The 23,038-nt window shown below is 42.2% G+C and overlaps 1 protein-coding gene across 1 annotated transcript in view; it reads right to left on the reverse strand.

Annotated features, from left to right (window-relative positions):
- Positions 1-3,324: 3,324 nt before the first annotated feature.
- Positions 3,325-23,038, reverse strand: part of LOC129835982 (RPE-retinal G protein-coupled receptor-like) — a 37,748-nt gene continuing 18,034 nt past the window's right edge. The window contains exons 4-7 of the mRNA XM_055901694.1: positions 14,091-14,244; positions 12,196-12,313; positions 4,716-4,829; positions 3,325-4,235 (exon numbers count right to left, since the gene is read on the reverse strand). Of these exons, the coding sequence (XP_055757669.1) occupies positions 4,092-4,235; positions 4,716-4,829; positions 12,196-12,313; positions 14,091-14,244 (530 nt within the window). The 3' untranslated portion in view covers positions 3,325-4,091. The remainder of the gene's footprint in view (positions 4,236-4,715; positions 4,830-12,195; positions 12,314-14,090; positions 14,245-23,038) is intronic.

Here is a 23,038-nt window from a genome sequence, read left to right on the forward strand (position 1 = left end):
CTTCTAGGTTAGACTACTGCAATGCTCTACTTTCCGGCTACCCGGATAAAGCACTAAATAAACTTCAGTTAGTGCTAAATACGGCTGCTAGAATCCTGACTAGAACCAAGAAATTTGATCATATTACTCCAGTGCTAGCTTCCCTACACTGGCTTCCCGTTAAGGCAAGGGCTGATTTCAAGGTTTTACTGTTAACCTTTAAAGCGTTACATGGGCTTGCTCCTACCTATGTTTCCGAGTTGGTCCTGCCGTACATACCTACACGTACGCTACGGTCACAAGACGCAGGCCTCCTAATTGTCCCTAAAATTTCTAAGCAAACAGCTGGAGGCAGGGCTTTCTCCTATAGATCTCCATTTTTATGGAACAGTCTGCCTACCCATGTGAGAGACGCAGACTCAGTCTCAACCTTTAAGTCTTTACTGAAGACTTATCTCTTCAGTAGGTCATATGATTGAGTGTAGTCTGGCCCAGGAGTGTGAAGGTGAACGGAAAGGCTCTGGAGCAACGAACCGCCCTTGCTGTCTCTCCAGGGCCGGTTCCCCTCTCTCCACTGGGATTCTCTGCCTCTAACCCTGTTACTGGGGCTGAGTCACTGGCTTGCTGGTGCTCTTTCATGACGTCCCTAGGAGGGGTGCGTCACTTGAGTGGGTTGAGTTACTGACGTGAACTTCCTGTCTGGGTTGGCGCCCCCCCTTGGTTGTGCTGTGGTGGAGACCTTTGTGGGCTATACTCGGCCTTGTCTCAGGATTGTAAGTTGGTGGTTGAGGATATCCCTCTAGTGGTGTGGGGGCTGTGCTTTGGCAGAGTGGGTGGGGTTATATCCTTCCTGTTTGGCCCTGTCCGGGGGTTTCTTCGGATGGGGCCACAGTGTCTCCTGACCGCTCCTGTCTCAGCCTCCAGTATTTATGCTGCAGTAGTTTATGTGTCGGGGGGCTAGGGTCAGTTGGTTATACCTGGAATACTTCTCCTGTCTTATCCAGTGTCCTGTGTGAATTTAAGTATGCTCTCTCTAATTCTCTCGTTCTCTCTTTCTCTCTGAGAACCTGAACCCTAGGACCATACGTCAGGACTACCGGCCGTGGTGACTCCTTGCTGCCCCCAGTCCGCCTGGCCTTGCTGCTATTCCAGTTTCAACTCTTCTGCCTGCGGTTATGGAACCCCTACCTGTCCCAGACCTGCTGTTTTCAACTCTTAATGATCGGCTATGAAAAGCCAACTGAGATTTATTCCTGATTATTATTTGACCATGCTTGTCATTTATGAACATTTTGAAAATCTTGGCTCTCTCTAATTTTCTCCTTCTCTCTTTCTTTCTCTCGGAGGACCTGGGCCCTAGGACCATGCGTCGGGACTGCCGCCCGTGGTGACTCCTTGCTGTCCCCAGTCCGCCTGGCCTTGCTGCTATTCCAGTTTCAGCTGTTCTGCCTGCGGTTATGGAACACCCACCTGTCCCAGACCTGTTGTTTTTCAACTCTTAATGATCAGCTATGAAAAGCCAACTGAAAATTATTCATGATTATTATTTGACCATGCTTGTCACTTATGAACATTTTTGAACATCTTGGCATAGTTCTGTTATAATCTCCACCCGGCACAGCCAGAAGAGGACTGGCCACCCCTCATAGCCTGGTTCCTCTCTAGGTTTCTTCCTAGGTTTTGGCCTTTCTAGGGAGTTTTTCCTAGCCACCGTGCTTCTACACCTGCATTCTAGCTGTTTGGGGTTTTAGGCTGGGTTTCTGTACAGCACTTCGAGATATTATCTGATGTACGAAGGGCTATATAAAATAAAATTGATTGATTGATTGATTGACAAATACGTGGAGCAACTCACAAATACGTGGAGCAACTCACAAATCTGAGGCAAGTCAAAAATGTAATGCAGGTCAGAAATATGTAAAATGCAGGTCACAAATGTAATGTGTCGTCACAAATGTGGTCACATTCAGAAAAACATATTTACCAATTTGTGTTTGCAAAATAAATAAATATATTTGAAAAATATGCAGTGTTAATGAGCAAAAAACTATCAAAACCAGTCTTGCATTTATTTGCCAATCATCATTTGTTTTTGTTAATGATGGCTCATTTGCTTTTGGATCATGAGATATGTTTATCAATCAATCAATCAAATGTATTTATAAAGCGCTTCGTACATCACCTGATGTCACAAAGTGCTATACAGAAACCCAGCCTAAAACCCCAAACAGCAAGCAATGCAGATGTAGAAGCACGGTGGCTAGGAAAAACTCCCTAGAAAGGCCGGAACCTAGGAAGAAACCTAGAGCGGAACCAGGCTCTGAGGGGTGGCCAGTCCTCTTCTGGCTGTGCCGGGTGGAGATTATAACAGAACATGGCCAAGATGTTCAAACGTTCATAGATGACCAGCATGGTCAGATAATAATAATCAGTGGTTGTAGAGGGTGCAACAGGTCAGCACTGTTTATGAAACTATGTGGGCATATCGGCAGACTGTGTATTCTGTATTCACACAATACCTCTTCTGTTCGTGACTTTCTTCTGTTTGTGACTTACTATTTATATATTTACAACATTTTGTTGAGCATGCAATACCTAGAATCTCCACGTATAGCATTTATGGCGAAAATTTATGAAGAGCACGTACAATAAATATCTTTCTTTCTTATGATATCAAGGTGGCTGGTGGGATTTCTTTTCATTAAAAGCACCATTGTTGGTAGGATTGCCGAGTGTTGCTGCTTTACTGCTTGGTAGCTCAACCAGGACCTTTGCCCGTTATAGCCTACAAAGCAAGATTGGAATGCCCAATCTATGGATGACCATTATAGAGCTACATTGGGACTAGAGATAATAAGGGATTTATGTCTGGCAATTTCTACTCTTTACATTAACTTATCCAGCTTCAAAGGAATGCAATGTAGTATCATGTCTGACGAATGGAAATATTGGTAACACTATGCTTAAAGCCAGCAAGTATGATGCTCTTTGATGTGGTTATAATGTATTGTTATAGCAAGAGTTGTTATACGCATGTACAGTATGAACCATTATAATCAGTGCTTGGGCAGGAGCTCACTGGAGTTAAGTACCGGCACCTCAAATGTTTTACTGCTTGAGTTCCTGCAAGTCATATAGAATATTAGCGCAAAAGTATTGTAGCGTTTCTGCACCGAAATATAAACAGTGCCGGCAAACAAAATGAGTACAGGCACATATTTCACAACATTTTCACAACATAGGAGCCGTGGGCATGATGTATCTACTGCAAACAGCCCATCCTAAACTAGAGTGTGTATCATGACACAAGGCTAGACCCAGATGCAGACACAGGAGGCAGATGGCTGGAGTCTTACAATATTTAATAATCCAATAGGGTAAGGCAAGAGAATGGTCGTGGACAGGCAAAGGGGTCAAAACCAGTTCAGAGTTCAAAAAGTACCGAAGGGCAGGCAGAATCAAGGTCAGGGCAGGCAGAATGATCAGGCAGGCGGGAAAGTAGTCCAGTCAGGCAGGGGTCAAAACCGGGAAGACTATCAAAAAGAGAATAGCAAAAGGAGAACGGGAAAACCATGCTGGTTGACTTGACAAACATACAAGACGAACTGGCACAGAGAGACAGGAAACACAGGGATAAATACACTGGGCAAAATAAGCGATACCTGGAGGGGGTGGAGACAATCACAAGGACAGGTGAAACAGACCAAGGCAAGACAATGTGAACATAAAATACATCCCAATGTCACAACATCACTCCACGTTAACCCCTGACTAAAATGTCACTTACACACATGCACACACACACAAATACAATAAGGTGAAGTCCAGGTCCATTGACATGAATGAATCCACGACAACGTTCCTGTTAGAAAACAGTTTGTTTGGGGCGGCAGGTAACCTGGTGGTTAGAGCATTGGCCCAGTAACCGAAATGTTGCTAGATCAACTCCCAGAGCTGACAAGGTAAAATCTGTCGTTCTGCCCCTGAACAAGGAAGTTAACCCACTGTTCCTAGGCCGTCATTTTAAATAAGAATTTGTTCCTAACTGACTTGCCTAGTTAAATAAAGGTTAAATAAATAAAAAATGTGTATGTGATTGTCGCATGCTTAGTTTATTTGGACTTGTTGTCAATTTGAGGCACTTCAATCTTTTCCCCAGTAAGGAACTGCCAGATGCCTCCTCTGTAGTTCTCATTGCCCAGGGCATACAGGAAAACGTTGAAGGTGGGAGAGGTCTTTGCCAGAATAGGAGCCAGCTACAAACACAAAGCCAAACAGAGCAATGTCAATGTCTCAGTACTAGCAAGTTCAAAAAGGTGGTACACATTTTGTGTCAAAGTACTGTACAGCAAGTTTGATAAAATATAGATATATATAGAGCGCTTGATTGACTCAGTTGGTTGGAGTATGATATTTGGCACACCAGAGTTGTGAGCTTGATTCCTGCATGGGCTATTGCACTAGACAAGTCGTGTAATGGCCCCTTTGGGGACCAAATGACCATTAGTTAGATCATCAAGCAGTGCAATTAATGGCTACTATATTACACAGAAACCCAAAGTATTGTATTTGCTTTAGGGTGTTTGTGTATTTGGTAAATGGTGTAAAAGACTTTTGGCATACACAAAGTAATATGACCTTGAGAAATCTATATGTGGTCACTGTTAGATTAGATGCGCGTGTGTGTGTGTTTCCCCACGCATGTGAGTGTGTGCGCACGTGTGTATTGTCCTCACCATCCTTATCTTGGGAGAGACCAGGTTGGCATTCTCAACAGCAGCGTAAAAGGCCAGCACTCCATAGGGTCCCCAGCAGAACAAAAATGTCTTCAGGGGAGTGGCAGTGTTGAACTGTAGAGATAGGGGTATTATTACTTAATTCCAACACCATTGATTTAATATGTAACTCTATGTTTGCTTTGGTAATGTATGTGGTTACACTCTCCATTCAAATAAAGCCATTTGAATTAATTAGAGAGAGAGGAGAAAGAGAACAGCGTAAGGGGGAGTAGAAGGAGAGGAAAAGGGGTGAAAGAAAATAGGAGAGGGAGGGAGAGAGAGAAAGGATTGTTACTGTTCGACAATGAATAGTGGAAGAAAGAGCGAAAAGCGTCACATGCTTACATGCATGTGACGCCCTGGTCACAAGCCTGGGATAAAAACACAATATCTGGCTTACCATCATTTCATAATCAACTCAACTCAACGTTCTGCTTGTAAACAAAGACATAAGGCACCAAAACAGGTACACAGTAAAACGTTGTTCACTGACCATTCAGAGTAATCCCATGTTTCATACTCATACTACACTATGCTTAGGGTTAACAGTTTTGTTAGAGTATGTGTTCTTTTTGAGTACAAATGACGCAAAGACTGCAATGCCTTTTGCCATGTATAGAACCTTTGTATCCATTCAGGAATGTTAATGATGTGGTTGTTTACAGTGTTGTGGACCTTCCTAGCAGAAACCCAACACTGGGGCATCTGAAAGGAGAGGGGGCTTTGCTTTCTGTGTTTTGTGTTTCCAAAGTAATAATGACGTGATTCGTGCATTTGAGGTATTGGACACTCTTTGAAAGTGCGGCCTTGTGTGTGTGTGTATGTATGAGAGAAAGCAAGAGTGACAAAGAGAGAACATATATGTTTTCCCCTTTCTGCAATCAGTATTACTGTTATTGTTGATGTCATTATCTCACTTTGCTTTAGCAACAGTGGCTTTATCATTCATGCTAATAAAGCTTATCTGAGAGAGCGAGAGCATGTCTGTGTGTGTGATGCTATTTGAAGGTTACGTAACAGTAACAGTGCTGCCTTAGTGAGAAGAGCTCATTGTTTCCTGCAGCATAGACGCCTTTGTGCTCTGGCTAAGTCCTAGCTACACCACCGCGAGTAATTGGCTTATGCAACATATAGAGCGAGATTCAGTCCCAACCTGATTCAGTCCCTCCAGTCTCGTGTGGGACCTAGGGATGTTATGGTCACCGAGCAGTCATGATTCATGACCCGCAGTCAAATTCCACGTGACCGTTTAGTCAAGCTCTGATGTCGCTGATGGTCATTAGTAGTCTACCAAACTTGCTAACTTCCTGGTACTCAGCACTCTATTGTCCCTCTAAATCACTCTGACATCAATGCAAATGCAATCGAAAATCATATTAAACACTTCATGAGAGCCCATGAGCTCATGTTGTGCAACATTTCTATAGGCTATGACATTCTTTTCTCACTCAGCGTTTTGATGGCCTTTATTAAAAAGGAGGGGGATGCCATCAGGTTTCTATAATCTAGGCCTACTATATTTATTCCTCAACTTTGCTAATATTAAGCACATTGCTTCACTTTACAACAGGAGTATAGCCTACCTGGCTTCGCATGAAAATGAATCATGGGAAAAGCGTCCTCCATTCGCTATTTAAGATGACATGTATTTTTTTCCCCTGACCCTGTTCAGAGACAGGTACATGATTATGGTCCATTCTAAATCAAAACTAATTTCACACACATATTATTTAGTATATGTAAAGACAAACTTGAATTAAGAAAAGTCTGATGGGTGACAACATTAGTCTTTCATTTGTGAATGATGTATTATCACTGAATGATGCCCATCGTGTACACTGTCAAGTGTCTTCACTGACATTTTCAACTTCTCCCTGACCGAGTCTATAATACCTACATGTTTCAAGCAGACCACCATAGTCCCTGTGCCCAAGGAAGCGAAGGTAACCTGCCTAAATGATTTCCGCCCCGTGGCACTCACGTCGGTAGCCATGAAGTGCTTTGAAAGGCTGGTCATGGCTCACATCAACAGCATCCTCTCGGACACCCTAGACCCACTCCAATTCGCATACCGCCCCAACAGATCCACAGATGACGCAATCTCAAGCCCACTCCACACTGCCCTTTCTCACCTGGACAAAAGGTGAGAGTGTTGATCATTGACTACAGCTCAGCATTCAACAGAATAGTGCCCACGAAGCTCATCACTAAGCTAAGGACTCTGGTACTAAACACCTCCCTCTGCAACTGGATCCTGGACTTCCTGACGGGCCGCCCCCAGGTGGTAAGAGCAGGCAACAACACGTCTGCCATGCGGATGCTTAACACTGGGGCCCCTCAGGGATGTGTACTTAGGTCCCTCCTGTACTCCCTGTTCACCCACGACTGCATGGCCAGGCACGACTCCAACACCATCATTACGTTTGCAAATGACATAGCAGTGGTAGACCTGATCCGACAACAATGAGACGGCCTATAGGGAGGAGGTCAGAGAACTGGCAGTGTGGTGCCAGGACAACAACCTCTCCCTCAATGTGAGCAAGACAAAGGAGCTGATGGTGGACTACAGGAAAAGGCGGGCCGAACAGTCCCCTATTAACATCAAAGGGGCTGTAGTGGAGCGGGTCGAGTGTTTCAAGTTCCTTGGTGTCCACATCACGAACGAACTATCATGGTCCAAACAGCCCAAGACAGTTGTGAAGAGGGCATGACAAAACCTTTTCCCCCTCAGGAGACTAAAAATATTTGGCATGGGTCCCCAGATCCTCAAAAGGTTCTACAGCTGTACCATCGAGAGCATCCTGACCGGTTGCATCACCGCCTGGTATGGCAACTGCTCGGCATCTGACCGTAAGGCGCTAATGAGTGTAGTGCGTACGGCCCAGTACATCACTGGGGCCAAGCTTCCTGCCATCCAGGACCTATACAATAGGCGGTGTCAGAAGAAAGCCCATAAAATTGTCAGAGACTCCTGTCACCCAAGTTATAGACTATTTTCTCTGCTACCACACGGCAAGCGTTACCGGAGTGCCAAGTCTAGGACCAAAAGGCTCCTCAACAGCTTCTACCCCCAAGCCATAAGACTGCTATACAATTACTAAAATCACCACCGGACAATTTACATTGACCCCCCCCCCTCCCTTTTGTACACTGCTGCTACTTGCTGTTTATTATCTATGCATAGTCACTTCACACCCACCTACATGTACAGATTACCTCAACTAGCCTGTACCCCCGCACAGCGACTCGGTACCGGTGCCCCCTGTATGTAGCCTTGTTATTGTTATTGTGTTACTGTTTATTATTGCTTTTTATTTTAGTCTACATGGTAAATATTTTCTTAACTCTTCTTGAACTGCACTGTTGGGTTAAGGGCTTGTAAGTAAACATTTCACAGTAAAGTCTACACTTGTTGTATTCGGCACATGTGACAAATAAAGTTTAATTTGATGGCAAGAAACAATGCATGCCTTTTTTTCTCTACTTTTTCAAATTGTAGTCACACAGGAGTAGCCTAGCCCATAGGCCTATATACACTGCTCAAACAAATAAAGGGAATACTAAAATAATACATCCTAGATCTGAATGAATGAAATATTCTTATTAAATACTTTTTTCTTTACATAGTTGAATGTGCTGACAACAGAATCACACAAAAATGATCAATGGAAATCAAATTTATCAACCCATGGAGGTCTGGATTTGGAGTCACACTCAAAATTAAAGTGGAAAACCACAATACAGGCTGATCCAACTTTGATGTAATGTTCTTAGAACAAGTCAAAATGAGGCTCAGTAGTGTGTGTGGCCTCCACGTGCATGTATGACCTCCCTACAACGCCTGGGCATGCTCCTGATGAGGTGGCGGATGGTCTCCTGAGGGATCTCCTCCCAGACCTGGACTAAAGCATCCGCCAACTCCTGGACAGTCTGTGGTGCAACGTGGCGTTGGTGGATGGAGCGAGATTTGATGTCCCAGATGTGCTCAATTGGATTCAGGTTTGGGGAACGGGCGGGCCAGTCCATAGCATCAATGCCTTCCTCTTGCAGGAACTGCTGACACACTCCAGCCACATGAGGTCTAGCATTGTCTTGCATTAGGAGGAACCCAGGGCCAACCGCACCAGCATATGGTCTCACAAGGGGTCTGAGGATCTCATCTCGGTACCTAATGGCAGTCAGGCTACCTCTGGCGAGCACATGGAGGGCTGTGCGGCCCCCCAAAGAAAGGCTACCCCACACCATGACTGACCCACCGCCAAACCGGTCATGCTGGAGGATGTTGCAGGCAGCTGAACGTTCTCCACGGCGTCTCCAGACTCTGTCACGTCTGTCACATGTGCTCAGTGTGAACCCGCTTTCATCTGTGAAGAGCACAGGGCGCCAGTGGCGAATTTGCCAATCTTGGTATTCTCTGGCAAATGCCAAACGTCCTGCACGGTGTTGGGCTGTAAGCACAACCCCCACCTGTGGACGTCAGGCCCTCATACCACCCTCATGGAGTCTGTTTCTGACTGTTTGAGCAGACACATGCACATTTGTGGCCTGCTGGAGGTCATTTTGCAGGGCTCTGGCAGTGCTCCTCCTTGCACAAAGGCGGAGGTAGCGGTCCTGCTGCTGGATTGTTGTCCTCCTACAGCCTCCTCCACGTCTCCTAATGTACTGGCCTGTCTCCTGGTAGCGCCTCCATGCTCTGGACACTACGCTGACAGACACAGCAAACCTTCTTGCCACAGCTCGCATTGATGTGCCATCCTGGATGAGCTGCACTACCTGAGCCACTTGTGTGGGTTGTAGACTCCGTCTCATGCTACCACTAGATTGAAAGCAACGCCAGCATTCAAAAGTGACCAAAACATCAGCCAGGAAGCATAGGAACTGAGAAGTGGTCTGTGGTCACCACCTGCAGAACCACTCCTTTATTGGGGGTGTCTTGCTAATTTCCTATAATTTCCACCTGTCTATTCCATTTGCGCAACAGCATTTTTTATTTTTTTTATTTCACCTTTATTTAACCAGGTAGGCTAGTTGAGAACAAGTTCTCATTTGCAACTGCGACCTGGCCAAGATAAAGCATAGCAGTGTGAACAGACAACAACACAGAGTTACACATGGAGTAAACAATAAACAAGTCAATAACATGGTAGAAAAAAAAGAGAATCTATATACAATGTGTGCAAAAGGCATGAGGTAGGCAATAAATCGAGTAATTACAATTTAGCAGATTAACACTGGAGTGATAAATCATCAGATGATCATGTGCAAGAAGAGATACTGGTGTGCAAAAGAGCAGAAAAGTAAATAAATAAAAGCAGTATGGGGGGTGAGGTAGGTAAATTGGGTGGGTAGTTTACAGATGGACTATGTACAGCTGCAGCGATCGGTGAGAAATGTATTGTCAATCAGTGTTGCTTCCTAAGTGGACAGTTTGATTTCACAGAAGTGTGATTGACTTACATTGTTACATTGTGTTGTTTAAGTGTTCCCTTTATTTTTTGAGCAGTGTATTTATAAGGTTTGTATCATAAATAAAGTGGCCAAATAACTTCTTAAAATTAAGCACATTAATCCGCTTTACAACCGGTGTAGAGCCTAACTGGCATACATAGGCAGTGTGTGAGTTTCAAGGTTGGGGGAAATCATTTTCACCATAAAATGGCCTTTATAATAAAGCATTGCATAAATAATCGCATTTGCGGTCAACTTTGAGAATGTTTTTTTCCCACTAATTGATAGCATTTTGGAACATTCACGCTTATACCCTACTGCCGTGTGTGGATTGCTGCGCTTATAATGTGAATAAATAGCCTAAGAGTTTATCAACATTTTAAGTTCTGATCTGTTGCATCAGCCTCATTGCTTTTAAAAGGTTTTTTGATGCGGGTGGTTGTATTAATTTGGGATCTATCGCATCCCACAACTGTCCCAGAGTATGTTTGGAACATTTAGTCGCATCATGCAGCCTTAGAATGTTTTAAATATCACAACATATAGCCTAACGTTTGTATCACCAACTAAAGTTACATAAATAACTACAAGTGAAGCGTACAGGAGGACCTGTTTCTTTGTTAACTGCTCAACACAGAATAGAATGCGCACACTCTCGGAAATCGTTTGGAGAAAATATCCTTTTTATTTTATTCAGGTATGTTCAATTGTCATTATTTTATATTATTTTATTTTATAGTATGAAGAATACAAGGAATTTTAAGCAAATCTTGTCTGCTAAATTAACTAGTGTAGCCCAAAGCCATATGGCATAGTCAGATCGGGGCCTAACATAAGGACAGCAGTTTGCTATTCTGTTCTTCTGAAATAGACTAGATTTTCTTCATATGATGTTTCTTTAGATCTGTCTAAATTAAATAATGGATTTATTGTGATGGTGTAAGCTATATTAAATAGATTGATTAGACTTTTTAAAATGTAGATGTTCCAAATGTCTGCATTAGTGGCTTGTAGGCTATGTGTGGTAGTCAGAAGATGTACATTACCAGTCAATTACCGTGAAACCGGCAGTTATTTGCTTGACAATCACAGGCTGACAACAGTTCTTGACCGCCACTGCCCTAGTGGTGGGACCTACAGTATACTCTACTAGTCTACTGTGTCTATTCAACAGTACAATGGATTCCTTTAAGGCACAGTGACTGCATTCCAAACCATGGGGACTTCGTGGTCTACACCAGGGGTGGGCAACTCCAGTCCTCGAGGGCCTAATTGGTTTCACACTTTTTCTCCATCCCTAGCAAACACAGCTGATGAATCAAATTGCATTCTAAACTGAAGATCATGATTAGGTGATTATTGGAGTCAGGTGTGTTAGCTGGGGCTGCTGCAAAACTGTGACACCAATCAGGCCCTCGAGGACTGTAATTTCCCACCCCTGGTCTACACCTTGCAGGGCTGAAAAGACTAAATAGATTAACATTAGCACTATAGGGATTGTTTCTCCTCCCTAGTACTCAAATAAGCAGTGGTCAGTCATCGATAGACAGGGGGAACATTTTGGGTTTGGAACTGAGTGGATACTTTTTAAATGCAGCAATCTTTGAAGGTATCACTGATTTGACATGACTGGTTCTGTGAAATCTGGAAATATAATCTATGATTCACTTGCATTCACCTATCAATTCATGTTAGAGCAGTGATTCCTTCAAGGTAGCAAGGAGGGAAGGGTGCATGTTGACAGTATCGGAACAGGGCCATGTATGACAATAATAGTGGACATGCTTCTTGTTAAGTTCATGATTTAAGTATCCCTATATTTATGTTATTACAGGCTATCACTCTGTTATTAGTGGGCCTGCGCAGCAGTCTTGCTGTTGATGAACCTGGCCTGAGTGCAATGGCAACCATGTAGTGTGCTAATACGGTTTAGTAAACGTTGTTAAACTGGAACCTTGTCGTTGTGTTATTTCGAGTTAACACTTCTTACCCTGGCGTTTCCGGTCTTCTTGAACTTCTGGCCAATGGACTTGTAGCAGGTAATGACAACAAAGGTCTGGACGGCCATGTTGAAAATGGCCATGGGGATGAGGTAGGACACATAGTTCCTGTTTAGGATAAGAAAGAACAGAGGATGTTATGAAACAAGTGCATCTGGGGAGCCAAAATGGATGTTTTACACTACAGAAAGAGACAATACTCTGAAAACCATGTACTGTACTAAGGTTGATAGACATGGCAGGGCGGAAGGTTTTGGCAATGATGTAGACAACCGTTCAAAAGATTGGGGTCACTTAGAAATGTCCTTGTTTTCGAATGAAAAACACATTTTTTGTCCAGTAAAAGAACATCAAATTGATCAGAAATACAGTGTAGACATTGTTAATGTTGTAATTGACTATTTTAGCTGGAAACGGCAGATTTTTAATGGAATATCTTCATAGGTGTACAGAGGCCCATTATCAGCATCCATCCCTCCTGTGTTCCAATGGCACGTTGTGTTAGCTAATCCAAGTTAATAATTTCTGTTCTGGTTAAAGACAGTTTGCACTGCTCTGTGACGGGAGTAGTACACAGCGTTGTACAAGATCTTCAGATTCTTGGCAATTTCTAGCATGGAATAGCCTTAATTTCTCAGAACAAGAATAGACTGACGAGTTTAGGAAGAAAGGTCTTTGATTCTGGCCATTTTGAGCCTGTAATCAAACCCACAAATGCTGATGCTCCAGATACTCAACTAATCTAAAGGACTTTAATCAGAACAACAGTTTTCAGTTGTGCTAACATAATTGCCAAAGGGTTTTCGAATGATCAATTAGCCTTTTAAAATGAAAAACTTGGATTAGCTAACACAATGTGCCATTGGAACACAAGAGTGATGGTTGCTGATAATGGGCTTCTGTACGCCTATTTATTTATTTTATTTTTTATTTCACCTTTATTTAACCAGGTAGGCTAGTTGAGAACAAGTTCTCATTTGCAACTGCGACCTGGGCTAGATAAAGCAAAGCAGTTTGACACATACAACACAAAGTTACACATGGAATAAACAAACATACAATCAATAATACAGTAGAAAAATCTATGTACAGCATGTGCAAATGAGGTAGGATAAGAGAGGTAAGGCAATAAATAGGCCATGGTGGCAAAGTAATTACAATATAGCAATTAAACACTGGAATGGTAGGATGTGCAGAAGATGAATCTGCAAGTAGAGATACTGGGGTGCAAAGGAGCAAAATAAATAAATAAATACAGTATGGGGATGAGGTAGATTGGATGGGCTATTTACAGATGAGCTATGCAGTGATCTGTGAGCTGCTCTGACAGCTGGTGCTTAAAGCTAGTGAGGGAGGTAGGAGTCTCCAGCTTCAAAGATTTTTGCAGTTTGTTCCAGTCATTGGCAGCAGAGAACTGGAAGGACAGGCGGCCAAAGGAAGAATTGGCATTGGGGGTGACCAGTGAGATATACCTGCTGGAGCACGTGCCTATGTAGATATTCCATAAAAAAATCTGCCGTTTCCAGCTACAATAGTCATTTACAACATTAACGATGTCTACACTGTATTTCTGATCAATTTGATGTTATTTTAATGGACAGAAAATTTGTTTTTCTTTCAAAAACAAGGACATTTCTAAGTGACCCCAAACTTTTGAGCAGTAATGTATTTCTGATTTGTATGTGTGTATGACCTGTCTCCCTTGTTGTAGGCCATGTTTTTTTTGTATTTGTGTGTGTGTGTACGCGCATATGTCTGTCTGCCCATCAATCTGTCTTTTTGCCATTTGTGAAGATGTTTGTGTGTTATGTTATGTTATGTTATGTTTGTGTGTCTCCTTGCTGTAGTCCATGGGCGTGTGCAGGTATGTGGGTGTGTTCGTGACCTGTCTCCTTTGCTGTAGTCCAGAGTACAGCAGGTTCTGAGGGGTTCGTAGTCATACTCTCCCCAGCCGATGAGGGGCATGGCGGACCAGAAGGCGGTGAACAGCCAGATGAAGATAGTCAGAGTGATGGCACTGCTCCACTGTAGCTTTGTCCCTGATGAGAAGCACAACCATAGAAATACAATGATTAGAATAGATTCTATTTCAATAATGTATATTTCCCATTGGAATGGAGAGGGAGAGTAAAGGTGTGTGCTGTGCTCAGAAATATATTTTTATTATTGTATTTCTATGAGCACAACACACACCGTTACTCTCCACCATTCCAATGTATATATGAAATATCCCCTCACCCCCATTGCTTTCCAGGACCAGACAGATATACAACACATTCATAAAATAAACAAAAAATGTACTTCAAACTAGCTGTGAACGCACAGACCAGTAGAATGCATGTTTTACGTGTTACAATAAAATGTGTAAATATTGTATTATTTTGATTTTAACATGTACATTTTTGGTAGGGCAGGACAAGAGGGAATCTCTGAGGAAGTGTTCATGATAAAACCTTTAAGGGTTGTCTTCATATTTCCTCAATTGTAGCTGTATTTTGTTTTATTGGATGTAATTCCACAGATTTTATGGTTTCAAATCACAAATTCCATCTGCGACATACCCAAAGAATGAGAAGAGATAAGGGGGGTAATATAATAATAATATAATACAATTCATGTTGATCCTTGTCTTGAAGTAGGTCTAAGCTCAACATGGTTAATATTGGTTTACTATTTGCTTGAAATAAAACAAAACAAAATGCTTCCCATTGGCCAGTTATTGGCCACATACAGGGCCTAATAAATGCAGGTACTTACCGGGGATGAAAGTAACAAATATAAGAACAATGGAAATATATACACAGTATATGAATATATATATATATATATATATATATATATATATATATATATATATATATATATATATATATATATATATATATACACACACACACACACACACACACACACACACACACACACACACACACACACACACATACATACATACACTGCCGTTCAAAAGTTTGGGGTCACTTAGAAATGTCTTTGTTTTCGAAAGAAAAGCAAATTTTTTGTCCATTAAAATAACATCAAATTGATCAGAAATACAATGTATGACTATTGTAGCTGGAAACGGAAGATTTCTTATGGAATATCTACATAGGCGTATAGAGGCCCATTATCAGTAACCATCACTCCTGTGTCCCAATGGCACGTTGTGTTAGCTAATCAAACTTTATCATTTTAATTGATCATTAGAAAACCCTTTTGCAATTATGTTAACACAGCTGAAAACTGTTGTTCTGATTAAAGAAGCAATAAAACTGGCTTTCTTAAGACTAGTTGAGTATCTGGATCATCAGCATTTGTGGGTTCGATTACAGGCTGAAAATGGACAAGAAACTGAAGATCTCGTACAACGCTGTGTACTACTCCCTTCACAGAACAGTGCAAACTGGCTTTATCCAGAATAGAAGGAGCAGTGGGAGGCCCCGGTGCACAACTGAGCAAGAGGACAAATACATTAGAGTGTCTTGTTTGAGAAACAGACACCTCACAAGTCCTCAACTAGCAGCTTCATTAAATAGTACCCACAAAACACCAGTCACAACGTCGAGAGAGAGAGAATGGCTGCAGGTAAAGCAGACACCGGATGACCACTAGGGGGTGTGGCAGGAGCAGATGTGACAGTACCCCTCCCTCTACAGGCGCCACCTTTTTTTAAAACCTTTATTTAACCAGGAAGGGCTCATTGAGATTTAAAATCTCTTTTTCAAGAGCGTCCTGGCCAAGATAGGCAGCACCAAGTCATTACAAAAAATGACAGACAGACATGAAAAACTACAAGTAATCTAGTAAAAACCATTGAATTCACAAGAGTATAACAAAATCAAAAACAGCAAATTAAAAACATTGACAGGTCAGGGAATCAGCCTCAAAATCCTTCATCAGTGATTTAAAAACACCAATCGGGACAAATTCTTCCAGTTTAAAAGTATTTTGTAAGGTGTTCCAAGATGATGGCGCAGAGTACATAAAAGCCCTTTTACCAAATTCAGTTCGGACATTTGGAACAGTTAGCAGGATAAAGTCCAGCGAATGAAGAGAGTATATTTCTGATCAATAAGAATGCCCAAATAAAAAGGTAGTAAACCCAAAACGGCTTTGTAAATAAAAGTATACCAGTGACTAGAGAAGGCCAGCCAACCCCGGTATACAAAGTGCAGTGGTGTGTAAGGGTTTTGCAGTTTAAAATAAATCTCAAAGTGCCATGGTAAAGATGGTCAATTGATCTCAAACACTGTGCGGAAGCATTCATATATAAAATATCCCCATAGTCTAGTAAAGGCATAAATGTAGCGGATACTAGCCTTCTTCTGGCTTCAAAAGAAAAACAGGCCTTATTCCTAAAATAAAATCCCAATTTCAGCTTCAATTATTTTGTAAGTTGTTGAATATGCAATTTAAAAAAGAGAGGCCATCATCAATTAGAATTCCAAGATATTTATATGAGGTTACAATCTCAATCTCCTTGCCCTGACAGGTAGTAATAGGTGAAAGGTTCAGAGGTCTATTTCTTGCATTAGAAAACACCATTAGTTTAGTTTTGTCAGTATTGAGGATAAGCTTCAATTGACACAAGGTATGTTGAACAGTATAAAAAGCAGTTTGCAAGTTCTGGAAAGCTTTTGTAAGAGACGAGGCACAACAGTAAATAACAGTATCATCAGCATAAAAATGAAGTTGTGCATTTTGGACATTTTTGTCTAAATCATTTATATAAATAGTGGATAAGAGAGGACCAAGTACAGAGCCTTGGGGCACACCATTAAGGACAGACAATTTAACAGACATAAGCCCATCAAATTGAGTGCACTGAGTTCTATCAGACAGATAGTTAGCAAACCATGCAACTGCATGCTCTGAAAGACCTACACTCAACAATCTCTGCCTTAGTATAGCATGATCAACTGTATCAAAAGCCTTAGAGAGATCAATAAAAAGTGAGACACAGTGCTGTTTTTTGTCAAGGGCTTCAGTGATATAATTTAAAACCATCATGGCTGCTGTAATTGTGCTATGCTTCTTCCTGAAGCCCGATTGGTACATTGATAAAATAGAGCTAGTAAATAAAACCTATTTTAGCTGCTCACTTACAAGGGTTTCAAGTATTTTCACCAGGGGTGACAGCTTTGAGATTGGCCTATAATTATTTAAAAGAGTTGGATCTCCCCCTTTTAAAAGTGGTAGGACAAATGCTGATTTCCAGATCTTAAGAATTTCATTACAATCCAGGGTTAGATTGAACAGATATGTACGTGGTTCAGCTATGAAATCAGCTGCCAGTTTTAAAAAGCAGGGATCCAAAAGATCAGGACCTGCAGGCTTTCTTTGATCTAAGGATTTCAGGGCTTTATGTACCACCTGCACTGAGAATGGCAAAAAGCTAAACGTTTGACTAGCTCTCACTGGTTCATCCACACAGGGTTGTACAGAGACAGAGGACACTGAATCAAACAGCCTACCAGATGATACAAAGTGCTCATTGAAACAATTCAGTATTTCAGTTTTGTCATATATAGCAACAGAGTCCTTCAAAACACATGGCGGTAATTCATTAACATTACTGTTAACCTGTTGGGGATGGGGGCGCTGTTTAGACTATTTATGCTAATGTGGCAAATTTTTTAAACGGCTTCCCACAAAATCCTTGATCGTACAATATGCATATTATTATTATTATTGGATAGAAAACAGTCTATAGTTTCTATAGGAGTTGAAATTTTGTCTCTAAGTGGAACAGAGCCCATTCTACAGCAATTTCCCTGACATGGAGTCAGATTTGAGAAATGTTGGCCACTTTTCTGAAGTCAGTTAAAAGGGCACTGTCGTTGCTATGACTATACGGACACTTCTTACGTCTTCCCCTGGATGCCTTTACGTGATGACGATTCCAACGGGGTCGATTGCTCGTTCACAGGCCCTACAAATGAAAAAAACCTTTAGCTAGCAAGTCTTTTCTTGCTGCGTAACGCGCGTGGAAGACACCGACCCTCTCCTGTTCCAAGCGTTAGTTTAGCCTGTTATATTTCTCCGGTCATCTTTTCACTCGTTATAGGAGTTACAAACATCATAAAGTAGTTAATTTAAAGCGTTTTATAGCAATTTATATCCGTTTAGTGCGATTTTGGGACATTTATTTTTGCAACGATGTGAAAAGTTGGGCACGCTTTTCAGTTCATCCTGAACGTAGTTGACATTTCCACATGGCAAGAGGACAGCTTTCCACCAAAAGACGATTTCTCCCAAGAAAGGATCCTTTGCCCAAGATACTGATGGAAGAACAGCTCAAGGTAGGACATTTTTATTATGATAAATCGTGTTTCTGTCGAAACATTTTAGTGGCTTAGGACGCCATGTTTTTTGACGTAGCTTCGCTTGGCGCAAACTGTATTGAAAAGTAAGGATAAATTAAAAAATGTAATAACGCAATTGTATTAAGAATTAAATTGTCTATCAATCCCTGTCCACCCTATATTTTTTAGTCACGTTTATGAGTATTTATGTATAAGAGTAGATCACTGTCTAAGTGGCGCAAGGACAAATTCTGACCAGCTGAGTTACATTTCACATTGTCTAACCATGATTTTGGTGGCTAAATATAAACATTTTCGATCAAACTGTATATGCATGTTGTAATGTGATGTTACAGGAGTGTCATCGGAAGAATTCTGAGAAGGTTAGTGAAAAAATTAATATCTTTTGGCGATGTTGACTTTTATCGCTCACTTTGGCTAGAATCAATGCTGGGCTGCTAATTGCTATGTGCTAAGCTAATATAACGATTTATTGTGTTTTCGCTGTAAGACACTTAGAAAATCTGAAATATTGTCTGTATTCACAGGATCTGTGTCTTTCGATTCGTGTATGCTGTGTATTTTTACGAAATGTTTGATGATTAGTAGTTAGGTAAACACGTTGCTCATTGTAATTATTCTAGTCCATTTGTGATGGTGGGTGCAATTGTAAACTATGCCATCTACCTGAAATATGCACTTTTTTCTAACAAAACCTATCCCATACCATAAATATGTTATCAGACTGTCATCTAATGAGTTTTTTTGTTGGTTAGGGGCTATAAATATCTTAGTTTAGCCGAATTGGTGATGGCTACTGGTGTTGGTGGACAAATAAAAGATGGTGGATTATGCTAATGTGTTTTTAGGTAATAGATGTACATCTTTACATATTGTGTCTTCCCTGTAAAACATTTTAAAAATCGGAAATGTTGACTGGATTCACAAGATCTGTGTCTTTCATTAGCTGTATTGGACTTTAATGTGTGAAAGTTAAATATTTTAAAAATATTTTTTTTTTTGAATTTCGCGCACTGGTTTTTCAGTGGGGGGGGGGGGGGGGTGCCGCTAGCGCCACGCTGATCCTAGACAGGTTAAAAGACATAGACTTAATAGCATTCCAAAATGTTCTAGGGTCATTCAGGTTATCAGTGGTAACAGACATAAAATATTCAGACTTGGCCTTCCTGAGAAGAAAAGAACACTTGTTTCGTAACTGCCTAAAACTAAGCCAATCAGCATCAGAACAAGATTTCCGTGCTTTAGCCCAGGCTAGATTACGGTCGTGAATAATACAAGACAGCTCAGAAGAAAACCATGGATTATCCCGTCCCATATTTTCACAATTTTTTACCGCATAGGTAGCTATCACAAAACTGACAAAATAGAGATATAATTAGTCACCAACCAAGAAACAACTTCATCAGATGACGGTCTTATAACATGTTATACAATAAATCTATGTTTTGTTCGAAAATGTGCATATTTGAGGTATAAATCATAGTTTTACATTGCAGCCACCATCAAAAATAGCACCAAAGCAGCCAGAATAATTACAGAGAGCAACGTGAAATACCTAAATACTCATCATAAAACATTTATGAAAAATACATGGTGTACAGCAAATGAAAGATAAACATCTTGGGAATCCAGCCTATATTTCCGATTTTTTAAGTGTTTTACAGCGAAAACACAATAGAGCATTATATTAGCTTACCACAATAGCCAAACACACAACCGCATTCATTCGCGCTGTTTTCACTTTGAAAAAATTTGTGCCCAAATGAAACGGCCTCGTACTCTGTTCTAGATTGTACAATATGCATATTATTATTACTATTGGATAGAAAATACTCAGACGTTTCTAAAACTGTTTGAAATATATCTGTGAGTAAAACAGAACTCATTTTGCAGCAAACTTCCATACAGGAAGTGAAAAATCTGAAAACGAGGCTCTGTTTCAGGGCCTGCCTATTCAACTGGCTTTTATTTATCGATATGCATGCACTTCATACGCCTTCCACTAGATTTCAACAGGCAGTGGAAGGTGGAATGGGGTGTCTAGCTTGATCTGAGGCCGAACAAGAGCTTTTGGAGTGACAGGTCCGGTATTTTCTTTGTCTTCGACGGCGCGCGAAGGACCTCGACATTGTCTTCTGAAAAGCGTTCGGTATACACGGCGAATATCTCCGGCTCTGATTTTATTTGATACATATGATGATAACATCATAAAGTAGGTTTTTTCAACCGAGTTTTATCAGTTTATTCAATGTTTATTGGGACTTTTGGAGTTTTCCGTTCTTTGCGCCAAGAGAGGATGGGAATGTTAGCAACCTTGGCTAGCATTGTGGCGCGAATTCGACAGAAGAAAGGGACATTCTAAAACCAAACCACGATTTATTCTGGAAATAGGACTCCTTGTACAACATTCTGATGGAAGCTCAGCAAAAGTAAGACAACATGTATGATGTTATTTCGTATTTCTGTGAAATATGTTGATGTCTATTCTCCGCCGTGTTGGTGAGCACTGTCTCACAATAACCCAAGCTGTATGTTGTGGTAGAGTTATTTTTAAAAATCTAACACAGCGGTTGCATTAAGAACCAGTGTATCTTTCATTTGCCATGCAACAAGTATTTTTATGTAAAGTTTATGATGAGTTCTTTGGTCAGATTCTCAATTTAATTGAGCAGACAACAGTATAGCCTACCTTATTGGCACTAGCGGAGAGCATCGGCCATATCCCCGGTGAATGAGCACGCACTGTGCATATTCACTCTTTAACATTATTGGGTCAGTGCCACTAAAAGTTTTTTTTTTTTACAATAATTTCCTCCTCCAGTTTAGATGGACCTCATTGTCACGCCCTGGCCTTAGTATTATTTGTTTTATTTATTATTTTAGTTAGGTCAGGGTGTGACATGGGGTATGTGTGTATTTTGGGGTATTATATGGTAGAGGGGGTGTTTGGTGTAGTTTATGGTTTGGTGTTGAGTGTATGTGTCTAGCTGTGTCTATGTTGGGTGTAGTTCTAGGAAAGTCTATGGTGGCCGGAATGGCTTCTCAATTAGAGACAGCTGATTTCGGTTGTCTCTAATTGGGAGCCATATTTAAGGCTGCCATAGGCTTTAGCTGTTTGTGGGTCATTGTTTGTGTATATGTATAGTTCAACGTAAGTAGTTTGTGTGTGCACTTACGTTTGAAGTTTTCACGATCGTTTGTTGTTTTTCGTTAGTGTTGTAATAGTGTGTCGTGTTCATCTTCGTCGTTATTAAAAAGAAGATGTATCCAAATCATGTTGCGCCTTGGTCCTCTCGTTCATGTCAACACGATCGTGACAGAATGACCCACCTATATACGACCAAGCAACATGACCAGCGGCAACAGGAGCAATGCAAGGATTCATGGACATGGGAGGAAATTTTAGACCGGGAGGTACCAGGAGGATATAACCGCCCCAAAGCTGAGCTGGAGGCAGCGAAAGCAGAGAGGCGGCGATATGAGGAGCTTGCTAGGAGGCAGGAAAAGGAACCTACAAAGGATCTGGGCTACACTACGTGGAAGGAGATCGACAGGTGGGCGATCAACCCAGGGAGAGTGCCGGAGCCCGCCTGGGATTCTCTGGCGCAGTGCGAGGAGGGATACCGGCGAATGGAGGCAGCACGACGAAGCGGTAGGAAGCCTGTGGGAAAACCCCAAAAATTTCTTGGGAAGGGGCTTAAAGGGAGAGTGGCGAAGTCAGGTAGGAAACCTGCGCCTACTCCCTGTAATTACCGTGGAGAGCGAGAGTACGGGCAGACACCGTGTTACGCAGTAGAGCGCACGGTGTCTCCTGTACGTGTGCATAGCCCGGTGCGGGTTATTCCACCTCCCCGCACTGGCAGGGCTAGATTAAGTATTGAGCCGGATGTCATGAAGCCGGCCCTACATATCTGGCCACCAGTGCGTCTCCTCGGGCCGGTTTACATGGCACCAGCCTTACGCATGGTGTCCCCGGTTCGCCTACATAGCCCGGTGCGGAATTATTCCACCTCCCCGCACTGGTCGGGCAACGGGGAGCATTCAACCAGGTAAGGTTGGTCAGGCTCAATGCTCAAGGGAGCCAATACGCCTGCACGGTCCGGTATTTCCGGCGCCACCTCCCCGCCCCAGTTCAGTTCCACCAGTGCCTACACCACGTAACAGGCTTCCAGTGTGTCTCCAGAGCCCTGTTCCTCCTCACACACTCGTCCTATGGTGCGTGTCTCCAGCCCGGTACCACCAATTCCGGCACCACGCATTAAGCCTCTTGTGCGTTTCCAGAGTCCTGTGCATCCTGTTGCTGCTCCCCGCATTAGCCCTGAGATGCGTGTCCCCAGTCCGGTACCACCAGTTCCGGCCCCACGCACTAGGCCTAATGTGCGTCCCCAGGGTCCAGTATGCCCTGTTCCTTCTCCCCGCACTAGCCTGAAAGTGCGTGCCTTTAGCCCGGTGCCACCAGTCCCGGCACCACGCACCAGGCCTACAGTGCGCCTCAGCCGGCAGGAGTCTG

The sequence above is a fragment of the Salvelinus fontinalis genome, chromosome 37 (assembly GCF_029448725.1).
Source record: "Salvelinus fontinalis isolate EN_2023a chromosome 37, ASM2944872v1, whole genome shotgun sequence".
Classification (NCBI taxonomy): domain Eukaryota; kingdom Metazoa; phylum Chordata; class Actinopteri; order Salmoniformes; family Salmonidae; genus Salvelinus; species Salvelinus fontinalis.